Raw genomic sequence first — 14,038 nt, 5'->3', positions numbered from 1 at the left:
TGCTAGGGTGCAGTGAGAAAAATACATTCCACCTCTCAATTCACCCTCCTTGTTCATCTCAACAGTCAAGTCCTCTGGACAGCATGTCGATAAGTAAAGCTGTGCACTTCCATGCCCAAGACCAAGTGGCAATACATCTTATATGAAGGTGCCAATTAATTTTCCACCTTTCGTGAATCAAAAGCTCAGCCCATCATACATACCACGTCCTATATGACACAAATTAAAGTGTAAGTACAATATACCACATATTAATCATGTAAAATATGGCAAGAGAACTTAATAAATAATTAAAAAAAAAAAAATACACACACACACATAATTATTTCAAAATATTTAAGTGATACTACAATATTTAATTTATTTTTTAATATTCTTAGTAAAAAGTTGGTGAAAAACCACTTTTCCAGTGATTTTCAATTTTCTCAAATTTCTCAAGATGCCTGTCCTCACTATCCACATATACTAAATGTTGTCACTTTGAATAACAAATCTTAGTAAAACTTACGAATTATGAAAATAATTTGCATTCTGTGTAACACAGTGTAAAAGTAATCTAAGTTTGGACACTTCTTGATATCTAAGATGTAGACATTAGTGATGACTTGAGGACATTACAACATTAGTAAAGTTATGAACACAGTTTACATATAAGGGCATGTCAAACTCATAGTCTGATCTTAAACAACTTACCGTGATGTATTCAAAGCTGAGCCCATCAATTCTGGGTCTTGGAAGAGAAGAGGGTGTGTCAGTGAATACTCCACATCATTATCACCTGATTTGAAAGAAAGTATAGACATACCTTCACTCACATAATATATACTTGTAATATATATTTGTTTCAATGGAAAAAATATGAGCACGTAGCATGCCTTAAGATGTGCCAAATTCTCTATGATCATACAACCAATAAATATTATGGTAGCATTCTGTTTTAAATTGAAGATAATAACTGCTGTAACTTTGCATACCTTTGAAATAATAAAAATAAAAATTTTTAATTTACTTTTATATTTATAATACTTTAAACATATTCTTTGAACATTTGTAGGTATGTAAAATTTTGTTTTACATTAAAATAGCATTAAGTACAATAAGCAATAAGTATTGAATTTGATAAAAGAGTCAACCTTGGCCCAATATCAGTAAGCCTATATTATCAAATACATAGAGTCAAGATTTTGTGGTGTTATTTTAAGACAAATTTCGGTGTAAAGAAATTAAGATTTCGGTGTTATATGGTTTTATTTTTTTTTGCTCAAAATACCCACGGCAAAATTTTCTTGCTTTTCTGTACGACATGCAAATTTATTAAAACAAATATTAATAAACACTAAAACCTCATGATCTAATTACAATTAAGTTCATTTGCAAATTCATAGATAGTTAAGTTCATTTGCAAATTCATAAATTCAAACTTTTAAATAACTACTAAAAATTTCACGACTTAATTACAATCGCATACACTACAAAATTACACAATTAAGCACTTCCAAAGTTACTATTAAGAGGGTTTTATTGAAATGCTATCATAGTTAAATTTTCCGCATTTTCTGGAGTGAGACGTCTTCTGTCACTAACTACCAGTGAGTACCTGGAAAATGAACGTTCTGCATCAACATTTGATGTTGGGAACCAGATTGCCCTTAAACTGGCTTGAGCAAATTCACTGTAGTCCCCTTTAAGGGAGCAAAGTACCTTTGCAACATCAATTTGGCTTGTTTCTGGCAATGAAAGTTCATCCTCAATTATTTTTTTGAAAGCAACATAGCCATGTATGAATGTATCAATGGGAAGATGGGAAACAGAAGGCAAGTTATGCAGAGACATCTGTAGGTTTGCATCTTCTATGCTAACCCTACTCACATTTCTTGGGTTGAACAGAAAATTAATGGCATTAAAGACTCTTAGATAAGGATGTCGTTTAACAGATGAGTTTTGCCTCAAACGCTTATGTTTCTCACTCGCGACATGTTTCACAAGCGTATCGCGTCTCTCGTAGTCTTAGCCTGCAGTTACGGAATTTGCACATTAAAATTTTATCACTGATATAAAATCCTTCGCTGGAAAATTCTTTCGATCGGTTACTGGCAGAAACCTTCGTTTTAGGCATTATCAAAAAATTTTTAATCACATAGGAAGAATTTAACCTCTCAATACGCAAAAACTTGCCGTGCTGGAAAGATCAAAACAATGGAGAATAGATGTGAATACAAACGCATACCGAATACCAACATACGTACGTGAAAATTAATACAGACATAAACATGTACTATTTATTATTTACAATCGTTACGTTAAGCAGGGTTAATTTTATTTTCGTAGCCTACGTACTTTATTTTAAATAAACAGTAAAAGCAATGCGGTTTAGTGTGTAATATTTTAATGATTAAAAACGTAATCGTAGAAAAACATATTTTGGACGTTTGTTATTTTGGTATTTACAGAAAGTGAACGGCGGCCATTGTATCATAGTTATCAACATCTTAAATTATTATGGTACACAAGATTACAGTTTAAAGAAAATATTACGTTAATTCCGAGACTTCATTTTAAAATCTATAATGAATCACCGTCGCATATAATATATATGGCTGCTAGTTACTGTAAGAAATATTTGATTGTGCTGAAGATGTGAATTGTCCTTACAGAATGGGGAAAAAAAAAACGTAAATAATCAGGATAGACGAACTTTCGTGACATATCGCGGATTTCGCACAATTTCATTTTATTTAGTGTTTTCAAGCGGTTTTCGGTGTTATTTCGTTTTATCGCGCATTACCATATAATCGTGGCTCTACAAATACACTATAAACCAATAGAGGGCAGCTTATTAATTTTTTTCGTTGTCACCACAGCAGTCCAATCCATGACAAAAAATATGTATGCAGTATTAATAATGTATTTGTTTAAAATTTATGATGATAACATTATGATAGTAAAAAAAAAATTAGCGAATCTACATAAAATTCGAGAAGGGGGGGGGGGGGGATAGAATCACCATTTACACTTGTTCACAAAGATATCCAATTAAACATTATTTTAAAAAAAAATTATTATTTTTTGGCTTGAAATAGTAAATTTTACTTAAAGGTAAAATAATATAGGGATGAATTTACTTTAATTCCTTATTTGGAGTGGATTATGTAAACATATTTTTAAAAACCTAGTTCTGAGTTAAAAGCAAAAATATTTTTAAGCAATATGCAAACAATTTGCATATATTGAAATCCCAGCCATAAAATTCAACAGTATCTAAAATTATGTGAACTTTTATTAGGCCCAAACTCCGGAACATTTATAATAATATTCATTGACTTAAATATAAACTAAAAAAGTCTTCTTTGCACAGCCTTAATTTTGTTTGTACATATATGAGCCATATAATAAAAGCAAAGCTTAGTAAAAAAAAATATATTTTAAGATTTAATTATTGTTAACTTGAGATTCATTCCCATAAACAATAAGAAAAGCTCACCAGACATTGTTTCATCATCCACATCATTTTCATCATTCAAGTTGTCTCCTATAACAGACATCTCCCTGCTATTTGAATGAATGCATTCCTCTCCACATTCATCTAGCTCACTACCATCCTGCAAAAAAAAAAAAAAAATCATTACTACTATATGCTACTATGTACTATATATTATTATATACTATTACGATATACTATTCAAGACACAATACAGTACTTCATTTGTTTAAAGGAGTTGGAAAAGATAAATGTTACTTCACAGTATGACCGTAGTATGAAACAACTTTGTTTTGTAATGTACATTTTTTTTATCAAAAAGTTAAATGTTTAAAAAATATTCTACTGAGCTTTGTATTTTGGATGCTTTAACCAACCCTACTTATTTGATGCTTTACAGTAAATTGTAATATTACAAGTTTACAGAAGTACAATAAGTGTGCACGTAGAGTAAATGTGTAACTTAAAAATAAGCAGCATAACACAGATCAAATTTAATTTTTGATTTTGTCATTTCCATGTGTGAGCAGGTACAATCTTCAACTACAAAGTTATTTTAGTCCAAAGCTCTTTTTGACATTTGGCCGAGACAGCTGAGGTGAGATTCGAGCCTTGGTATACATGGTGTTGTTGGTCTAAACAGAACTATTTCACACTACACTGATCAGATTTTTTTTATTTGGACTTAATGTTTCGTTGAAATCCAGTCATTAAGATGGTAACACATTACAAGAGAGATTAGTAGGAATATGGGAAACGAATTGACTATGGCTAAGAGTAAGGAATCATTACAGCATTTTCCTGGACTGATTTAAGAAAGAAGTTCCAGTTTTTTGTGTCTCATTAATTATGTTTTGGTATGGTAACATGCTTCAAGATTTATTTAATATTTTATAATATTAATAATAATACAAATACATAGTAATAATAATTTTTTTCACTATATTTTTACGTGAAAAATTTCATTTACTACATTTATTATTGGTGACCGATTGGCAACAGAACCTAGGTAGAGCTTGTGGCCGGCACCTTGGTACTAGCAGCGCTGATTGTGCTTAGTTAATTAAAAATACTGCAGAGAGGGCTTTGGTGCTGTGCACATCAATTTTCATTGGTAAACTTTTTTTTTGTTTATGGCATAAGTATTGCAACGTAAAACGTACATGATGTTCCCTAACTAAACAATTTTACTTCCTACTTAAACCGGTGATCAGCAGCATAGTTTGTAGTTGTAAATGTATGAGCTGGTTTTAAGGAGGCCACAATTGGGATGCTTGATGCAGTTTTATTTTTACTGGTTTATGACTAAAATGTTACTTATTATGTATACAGTTGATAAAAGATCAAATTGTTGAATACATGGACCCTTTGAAAATTTAAAATTTAAAAATTTGCTATAAGTAGGGACTAGAAAATTTCGCGATCGCGAAATTTTCACGAATTCGCGCGAAATTAAGTGCAAAACGCGAAAAATACCATTTGTTGCGAAAAAACGAAATTTCTACGAATTTTAACAAACTATGCGCGAAAAGGTTTATTTATTATAAATTTAGTATCATAATCATAAAAATAAGTCGCAGTCACACGCATCGACGCAATTCGCAAACAATATGTTCGTTTGAATAAAAAAATGTAAAGAAATAAATGTCCTAACCAAAAAAAACATGAAGGGTAAAACTTATAATTAATTATTATTATGTATTATAATAATTTGCGATGCTAATCATTGCTAAGTAATTTACGATTTTCTATTTATTAACTAACATCCGCTTTAATATGAAACACTTAACGTGACGTTGATTCATTTTAATTAAATAAAAGTCCGCCGGTGTAAACCATTCCTTTCGCCAGTCATCGCAGCCATTTTTTTTGCTGCTATGGCCTACGGATAACGCTCCTAGCCAGTAACTTAAATTCATGATTAAAATTAACACGCCATTGAGTGGGACTTTGGGACGTAATTACGGAGAACATAACAATAAAATTACTTAATACATCGGGCAAAAAGTGACGGTAAAAAAAGATAAAATTATTTACATGGAGACTGCGGGGGATATAAACACTTTTATTTTTAATTCCTTGGGATCCACGGAAGAAAAAAAAAATTAACTTGAAAGAGAATAGTTTTCACTGGTGTGCAACTGCTGCTGTCGTCATGTTCACTTTGGCTTCTACTCCGACGGGCAAATCGGCAAGTTAACAAGATTATTAATTGGATAGTGACTAGTGAGTGAGTAAAAATGCGGAATAAATTAAGTGCAAGGGATCGAGCATTTCAGTATAAGAAGGAGGGGTTTTACTGTACAGATAATAGCACGGTTATGTGTAAGTTTTGCAACACGAAAGTTTCGTGGGATCGAAAAGACACGATTGAAAAACATTTAAAGTCGGCAAAACACGTGGCGTCATTAGCAGCAACAAAAGAAGAGACTACAAAACTACAAACATCAGTTGCATCATGCTTTAATAAAGTTGTCAAAGACAAAAAATCGGCAGATTATCTTGGAAAACGTGTCACAGAAACATTTGTAAAGGCTAACATACCACTTGAGAAACTTAACAATGAACACATGGTGAACTTCATGAATGAATTTATTGAAGGTAAGTAAAAATTCAGATATAACAGGTCTCTTGTAGTTTGCGATACCGGACTGTTTTTAATGTACTTGAACTAACCAATCATCCCCACTACAATTAACTTTTTTTTAAAAGTAGCTGACCTAACCTAACAAACTTTTCATTTTGTTTTCAATACCTGAACGAGTGTAGTACTAACCTAGGAAATAAAACGTTTTCCTGAACTACAAATGTCCAGTATTGTAAATTGCAATTGACCCAATATACAACAACAGTTAACTTGAAGTACATTGTTATGCCAGTAAACTATGCTAATGGTGGTCTTAATTTTGAGGAAATTTTTTTTTCAGGATCTGGCGCATTGCCTTGTGTAAAGACTTTGCGAGAAAAGCACCTTCCCAGATTAAATATGGAAAGGGAAGAAAACATCAAGGAGAAGGTCAAAGGAAAGCACCTTGCGGTATGCTGCGATGAAACAACAGACAAACGAGGTCGGTGTGTTTTCGTTATAATCTTCAAGATTATAGAAGCCAGTCACCAAGTTGAAATCGTAGTAGGTGATGTCCACATTCTTGAAACAGCTGATGCAAAAAGTTGTTCAAGAGCTATTCTTGATTCTTTGAACAAATATAACATTAGCTATGACAGTGTCCTGGCCTTAGTATCAGACTCAGCCCGATACATGGGGAAGTGTTTTGACACACTTACCAACTTGATGTCGGACAATGTTGTAGTGATTCAGTGTTGGGCGCACAAACTCAATCTGATTTTGAATGTTCTGGGAAAGCACCTTCCTGAACTTCAAAATGCCACTTCCAAAATCAAGAGTGCGTTCCTGAACACTCGAAAGAGAAAGCATCTGTTCCGGCAATTTCTGGATGATAAATATGAAGCTGGAAGGGTTCCACTGTTCCCAATGCCAGTCCTCACGAGATGGTCTTCGTGGTACGAGTCTGTAGCCTATGTATCCGACTACATAGAAGCTATTGTTGAGTTCATGAAGAGTGACGACATAGCATCAGTTAGCAATGTTGGAGTTCAGTATTTGGCAAGTTTGTCACAGGAACAGGTCCTTAATGTTAAGGTGCAGGCTGCCTTCATCAAAGAAACAGCAAAGGGAATTGTTGACTTGACGAAGTTGTTGGAAGGGTCGTCATATCCTTGTAGCAACATTTTGTGTGGTAACCTACGCAAAGTTGAGCAAGTTTTGCAGCTTGCTGAAGCAGGAAATTTTGGCGAAGAAACAAGTTTAGCACTGCAGTCGTGTGGAAGAGATGTTGCAAAAGCTCAGGTTAAATCTGCCTTAGTAAAAGCTGCATCACATGGATACACTAAGCTGCTAGCTTTAATTTCAAGTGATCCTGCAAGTCATCTTTATTCTGAACTGAGTGTTTTTGCCCCTGCACAGATTTTAATTACGGAAGTAACAAAAGATCTTGGTAAAAAATTGAAGAAAATGGCATTGTTCAAGGACTGCGATGAAAGTCAATTGCTTCAAGGCTATAAAGAGCTTCAGTTCTTGGTGAAGAAACAGTTAGGAGACAAAAGTGATGCATCACTGGATTTGATTGCAATATTATTGTCTCTTTCTGTAAATCATCCAGAATTTTCTAAGGGTGCTTTGAAAAGTGTATGGTTGCCATGTGCAAATGCAGACTGCGAACTATTTTTTTCTAAGTACAGTTCTGTTCTAAGTGACCAACGACAGCGCCTTAATGCTGAAAATGTAGCTATTCTCAGTGAAATCTATTTTGAAGGTTGAACACTGTTTTAGTGTGTTAGTTGTATGCCATGTCTATGTGTTTAGTGTTACATATGTATTCAACTTTGCAGCTGTAAATATTATGTATTGTGTTTTATGATCTGTGACAAGCAGGAAACTGTGAAATTTTTTTGATAAGAGCATTACTAACAAATATAGAAGCTAAAATTATGTACAGATATTACGATAAGTAAATAATAATTTCCTCATTGTAAAGGCTTTAAGAATGTTTTTACAAGTATCTCTGTATCAATATATAATGTTCATATTAATTTTGACTGTTAATTTTGGGAATCCACAAAAAAATCACATTGGTGAAAACACCGAAATGAAAACACCGCTTTTAAGAATTCAAACCACCGCTTTTTGCACTTTCAAAACGACGACATTTTCCAGTCCCTAGCTATAAGTATTGCTAATTCCCCTATTTGGTACATTGATATACTGTTTTGATGGATTTAAATTGGCTGAATCCTCTCTCTGCTCTCACGTTACTGTGAGGGAGAAGCAACATTGCTCTTGCCAACTTGCAGTGTTAGAAAACGTAATTTGCCATTTCTCTCACACTAGCCACTTTTTGCCACAATTTAATAGCAAACCAACAAAGCTTGGACAGAACAATAAAAGTTTAAAGTGAAATAGTAACAAGTTCATTCACTATGCATTACTGACGTTTACTGCATGTGGTTACGGCGGCTTCATTCGCCATTGTGCCACGTGCCGCTGTAAACCATACAGCCATGAACCAAAATTTGGCGAAGCGAACACGAGACTAGATCAGTTTTATCTCTCTCCACTTTCAATTTTCATGTACCATGAATGAAATAAGTTGTTGATGCTGTTTTTTACTAAATTTTTCTGCGTCTTGTTCCACTGAGCTGGATACAACCAACAACAGTAAATGAATGAACCGTATTAGAAGTTGTCAACATCGAGGTCATCAAAGACAAAAAAGGGGCGATGATGGGAGCACGCGGAGAATGCTCTGAGCGATGGAAAAGCAGAGCGACGCTACCTCGCTCTCCGTGGTGGAGGATACGTTGCTGCTGCTGCTGCTGCTGCTGCGGACGGTGGCAGGGTCCAGCAGCAGGTTGGGCGATGACACAGAGCAGGACAGGCGCTGCCTCCTGCCGCCTGGGCCCTGCGACTGCGGCTTCCTCGACAACTTGTCCGACCTGGCCTGCGAATGCAACGAGCTGCAGGCGGGCACGCCCGTCCGCGACTTGCTCGTGGCCATGGTGGAGGCAGTCTTGGATGAGTCCTGGCTGGGGGCGGAGGCTACGCTTCCTTCCAACTGCGGTCTAACAGAAATAAATATCACCAAAATGCAACTTTAATGTTTTAATACCTATGCACATGCTATGAAGTAAAAATATTTTGTGCTAAAAATGAACTGCCTAGTTGAAGAAATAACTTTCACATTTGTCTCTCGTGTGGACACAGCTAGTATTGTTGAGGTACTTTACTGTGGTAAATTACACAAAAAAAAATCCAATAGCTGTTCGCAAACATTAAGGGCAACATTTACATCTGTTTTCAACAGACTTACATTAGTATTTCTATTTATATATGTACATAATTTTATTTGAATCCAACTATAAAACTGATTTAAAAATGATTATCAATCATCAGTATGTACTAAATATTTGAAAAAATTTCTCAGTTGTATGAATTGGGGCTGAATGTGTCATTGCCATCAGGATCATTAGAGAAGATGAGGACTGATGAGATGAGACTGAAACATGATGGAAAGAATGTGTGGAGGGAGATGGGACCTCCAGAGGTCTCCAGACTAATGGCAACATACGCTACTTAATCAGGGTTTGCCCCTGCCACGAAAAAAACCCAGATTGCCTGGTAGCAGGCAAATGTTTTTACCACTCAATCACCATGGTTCATTTCAGTTTGTTTACAGTCTTGAAAATTTTATAGCATGAGTTTCAACTAATAAAAATGTTTTTATGCTTTATGCTTTAGCATTTTTTTCAAAACATGGCTCAACTTGCATGAAACTGTTATTTTTCACCTGGCCAACTGTGCAGAGCTGCCTGAAGCTGCAGCAGTCTTTGGTGCTTCTGATGAACTGGTCTTTGTGGCAGCCATACCATTGCTGCAGCTGTTGCGATTTATTTCAAGAGCAAGCCTCTGTAAAGTTGTACACAATAATCAATAGTCTCAACATATTTCACAAAAAAACTCATTTCCAACAATTAGGCACAATGCAAATTAAAAAGATCTTCCTTCACATCTAGAAAAACATGGAATTATGAACATAAAACAAAAGATTAGCACAGTCGTAGGAAAGATGAATATAAAGAGGGAGAGGTGGAAATTAAATCAAGTTATTTTTTGCGGCATAAACCCGAAAGATATTAACATGATCGGATATATATCTGTATATTTTCAGAAAAAAATTGTAAAAGTTGACAGAATGCAGTTTTAATCCATTTTGAACGACGTGACTGTTCTCTTTTTAATAATAATATATAGGGATGTACCGATATTGAAAAACTGGTTACCGATTACGATTAACGATTCACTAAAAAATTCAAATTCAGCCGATGTTCCAAACCGATTAAGAATACCGATTATATTTGCCCGATTATTACATACATTAATTAAAAAAGAAAGCAAAGAGAACAACATTGTGATTAAAATTGATGTAATGGAGGAATGGACCATAAGTGTACATACATATGTATAGAATGCAAACAAAATCATTTTTATTTACATAAATATTTAAGATTTTGTTAAGCTAGCAAAGGCATTGCACATAACATTAATAGCTATAGTTAATAGCTTTTAGATTTTTGTGAAGAAATACAAAATGATTGACTTTGTGTGGCTCCACATATTACTTGTAGTGAAAGAGGTTTTGTTTCCATGTACGCCACAACGCGATATTTTTTGAGAACAATATTTACACACTGCATATTTATCGTCCGGCCCAGGTCCTAAAAAAAAATATTTCCACACAGCACTGCGACTAGCGTACCCATGATTATTATGCAACATTAAATAGTGAATGCAATGTATAACCGCTCTTAACAAATATTTATTTTGGTAAATGCCAACAAATAGAAAACTTAGCAAAATATACTGTAATATTTGCTCAAAGAATTCGTCACTCCGTTTACGTAATGTATGGACATGCATTAGTTAAACAATAAAACAATCTACAGTCGCCGAGTCGTCTTCGCTACAACAGACATTACCAATATTCGAAAAATTAATTTAGGTTGCAAACAGAAATATTCCTACAACCGACCACCAACTATCGCAATCGTGAACTTTTATTCCTGGTTAAATATTTGTTGTTAATATACGGTAAAAATAAAAAGTAAAGAAGACTTTCCCGTTATTAAAGCGACTTCAATCATAATAAAAAATAATAGAAAAAGGTTCACGTATACAACGAAAATTCCGGTGAAGTGAGATAAGTTGGCCAAATTGTTTCTGTTCATCACATGACGTGCGTAACATAAACGTAAAATGGAGATCTTGTAATGATGCTGTTCAAATAATATTATTGTGTTTTATACTGTTTTATGTGTTATATTTTATTACAAGCGGCACTCAAAGCAGTTTTTTGATGCATGGAGCTAACATTAATGGAAATACTAGCCATACATCCTCAAAGAAAATCGTCAATTGAATAAAATACGAGTATTATTTAATTTATTAGACGACGAAGTTTCTGAAACTTTCAGCGCGTGTGTAGGCCTACAGTCTGAACGGTGTTTCATGAATTTGTAATGTTGCAGAACCTTGCCCTCCTAATTAAATAATTTTTCTTTTAAACTATTTTCATGAATGTAAATATTTCTTAAAAAGTCTTTCTAATGATATTTTACCGTTTGTTATATATTTTAGGGTTGATATTTTTCACTTGCTATGTTTTTAAGAAGGTATTTTGTGTTTTAACAGACATTTTCTATCATTAGTAATTTTTATGTAATTATTCACAAAGAAGTCGCTGTTCTAGATTTTTACGTGGTTAGGCCTACTTATTCATGTTTTTCTCAATAAGTTTAATTTTGTAAAGTAATTCGTATTATAATTATTGTTCTTAAATTTTATTAACGTGTTGTAATATAATTATAAATCACGGGACTGTGTCTGGGCTGGTGTGATGGTTAGAAAGAGAGGCATGAGAGGCCTGTAAGTGGGAGTGAGAAAGGAACAGTGCTTCCCCGTCAACCGAGATAAAGACGGTAATTCCCCCCCTGCATGGGAACCGAGTGATAACTGCTGTCTCACGGTGTGGGAGAGAGAACGAGAATGGAAGTCCCCGATTTCGATGTGAAATTGAAAAGAGACTGATCAGGGGAAGCCCAGAGTTCTGTATGTAAAAGATTTTTTCATGTGTTGTAACTTATTCTGTGATTGGCTTGTATTTGCAAGAGTGAATGAAGCGTGCGTGTGATTGGTCGGTGAGGTCATGTGACGTCTACTCCCTGCGTGGAGACGAGTTCATGAGATCACCAGTCGTCTGTCGAACGCTGGACGAGTAGGTCGCGTTCGATGGCTTCTCGCTAAATTATCATGTAATTTACGAAGAGATAATTTCACGTTGGTGGTCGGAGCCTGGCCTATATTTAAATCAACCTAATTTTCTTTTTTTTCGTTTTGGATATAACTTAATTAGAAATTGCGGCTACCTTCGTAGGCATGTTGGCTCGGGGCGGAATTCGTTTTTGCTGGGTGCGGTCCTCTTCGAGGTCGTCCCATTTTCTTGTACTTGCAGTAAAACATTACTGAAGGACTCAATCTACGCGATTATTTTCCGGTAATTTCTCATCATGCGAGCTACCAGCAGTTTTTCGACGGGCAGATATATGTGTGGCACGAGTGAATGAACTATTGTAAGTGTTTGGAATCGTCTGTGCAACATTCTATTAAAATAAAATAAAAACATCAAAATTTGCAATCGGCATTGAACTGTTTATTTTGTATATAACGAACCGTTATAAATTAAACTTAAAAGAGTTTACTATTTACCGTTAAAAGAATATATTAGCATCATTGGCATGTTTTTGTTATAATGCTAAGAGATAACTATGATAAATATAATGAGAAAATGTTGACAATTTTGTCTAAATAATCGGTTGAAATATCGCAGATTAAGATTAATTACCGATTCTCTATTATCGGGCGATTACAGTTAATCGGGATTCGAATCGGTACATCCCTAAATAATAATAACAACAACAACAACAACAACAACAACAACAAAACCCAGCTAGCCCGACACCACAAATATTTGTGGCTTCAAACACTGGCATTAAATCCTACTTTTAACGTAGTCTGATACAAGAAAAAATCTTCGGAACCTTCAAAGGTTATTTACTTTTCCTGAAGACAAACAAAATTAGTCTTCGATTCAATTTTGATTTTCCGGAGCTTCACACACACCTAATACATATAGAGTGCAAACAGCCGACTCGCAGCTTACCTCCTTCATTTCAGTAAGCTGAGTAAGGTACTGATTCTGCAACATGTTTAAATGACCAATGTACCACTGCTGATCACGACAACGCTGGAAAAATGTTGGAGGGCGAACTTGGAACCTATCAAAAACAGAAACACAATTATTTACCCAGATTACAAACACTTTCTAAACATGACTACAAACCACTGAAGAGATACTTTAAAGAATTTTGCTGTTAGGAATAAATAAGCAACAAACATATTCAATCAATTGGTCATTTTAGTTTGAGTATTTTCATATATTTTCAAGAATATCTATTTAGAGATTAAACTATATAAAAATAACACATAATATGGTTGATTGTATCAATAATTTTGTTATGAAAACAAAATCCAACCCACGAAAACAGCTAGTACATCCTCAAATTCAACAGATGCAAAAAATGAAGGTTGCAAACACATTTTACTAATAATGTTTATCATATTTTATGTTGCAACAATGGGACTTCATTTCTGCCCTTTTTATACACTTGAAAGATAGACTCAACCTAAAATCTATTTTTTACCAACAAAACCTCATTGACATAAATAACACAATGAATTTGAAAGTGAATTTTTTAAAATGGGTTTCTAAAATTGAGTTTTCGTTTATGTATATAATTTATAAACCTTTGCATATTATGTGCATATGTGCAACTTTGCTATTTACCAAGAAATATTTGCTCAGTTACATGTAAATAAAAAAAAATTATTTACAAATTGAAAGGTGTAATTTTTCTAATAATTATTTA

The 14,038-nt window shown here is 34.2% G+C and overlaps 1 protein-coding gene across 6 annotated transcripts in view; it reads right to left on the bottom strand.

Moving 5' to 3' along the window:
* Positions 1-14,038, bottom strand: part of LOC134532898 (E3 ubiquitin-protein ligase TRIM37-like) — a 62,273-nt gene that overhangs the window by 11,481 nt on the left and 36,754 nt on the right. For all 6 annotated transcript variants that reach the window (XM_063369936.1, XM_063369933.1, XM_063369932.1 and 3 more), the window contains exons 7-11: positions 13,273-13,387; positions 9,844-9,962; positions 8,833-9,118; positions 3,482-3,599; positions 694-778 (exon numbers count right to left, since the gene is read on the bottom strand). In XM_063369936.1, coding sequence (XP_063226006.1) covers positions 694-778; positions 3,482-3,599; positions 8,833-9,118; positions 9,844-9,962; positions 13,273-13,387 — 723 coding nt within the window. The remainder of the gene's footprint in view (positions 1-693; positions 779-3,481; positions 3,600-8,832; positions 9,119-9,843; positions 9,963-13,272; positions 13,388-14,038) is intronic.

This window comes from Bacillus rossius, chromosome 6 (genome assembly GCF_032445375.1).
Source record: "Bacillus rossius redtenbacheri isolate Brsri chromosome 6, Brsri_v3, whole genome shotgun sequence".
NCBI classification, from domain to species: domain Eukaryota; kingdom Metazoa; phylum Arthropoda; class Insecta; order Phasmatodea; family Bacillidae; genus Bacillus; species Bacillus rossius.
This window is presented reverse-complemented; position numbering and strand designations above follow the sequence as displayed.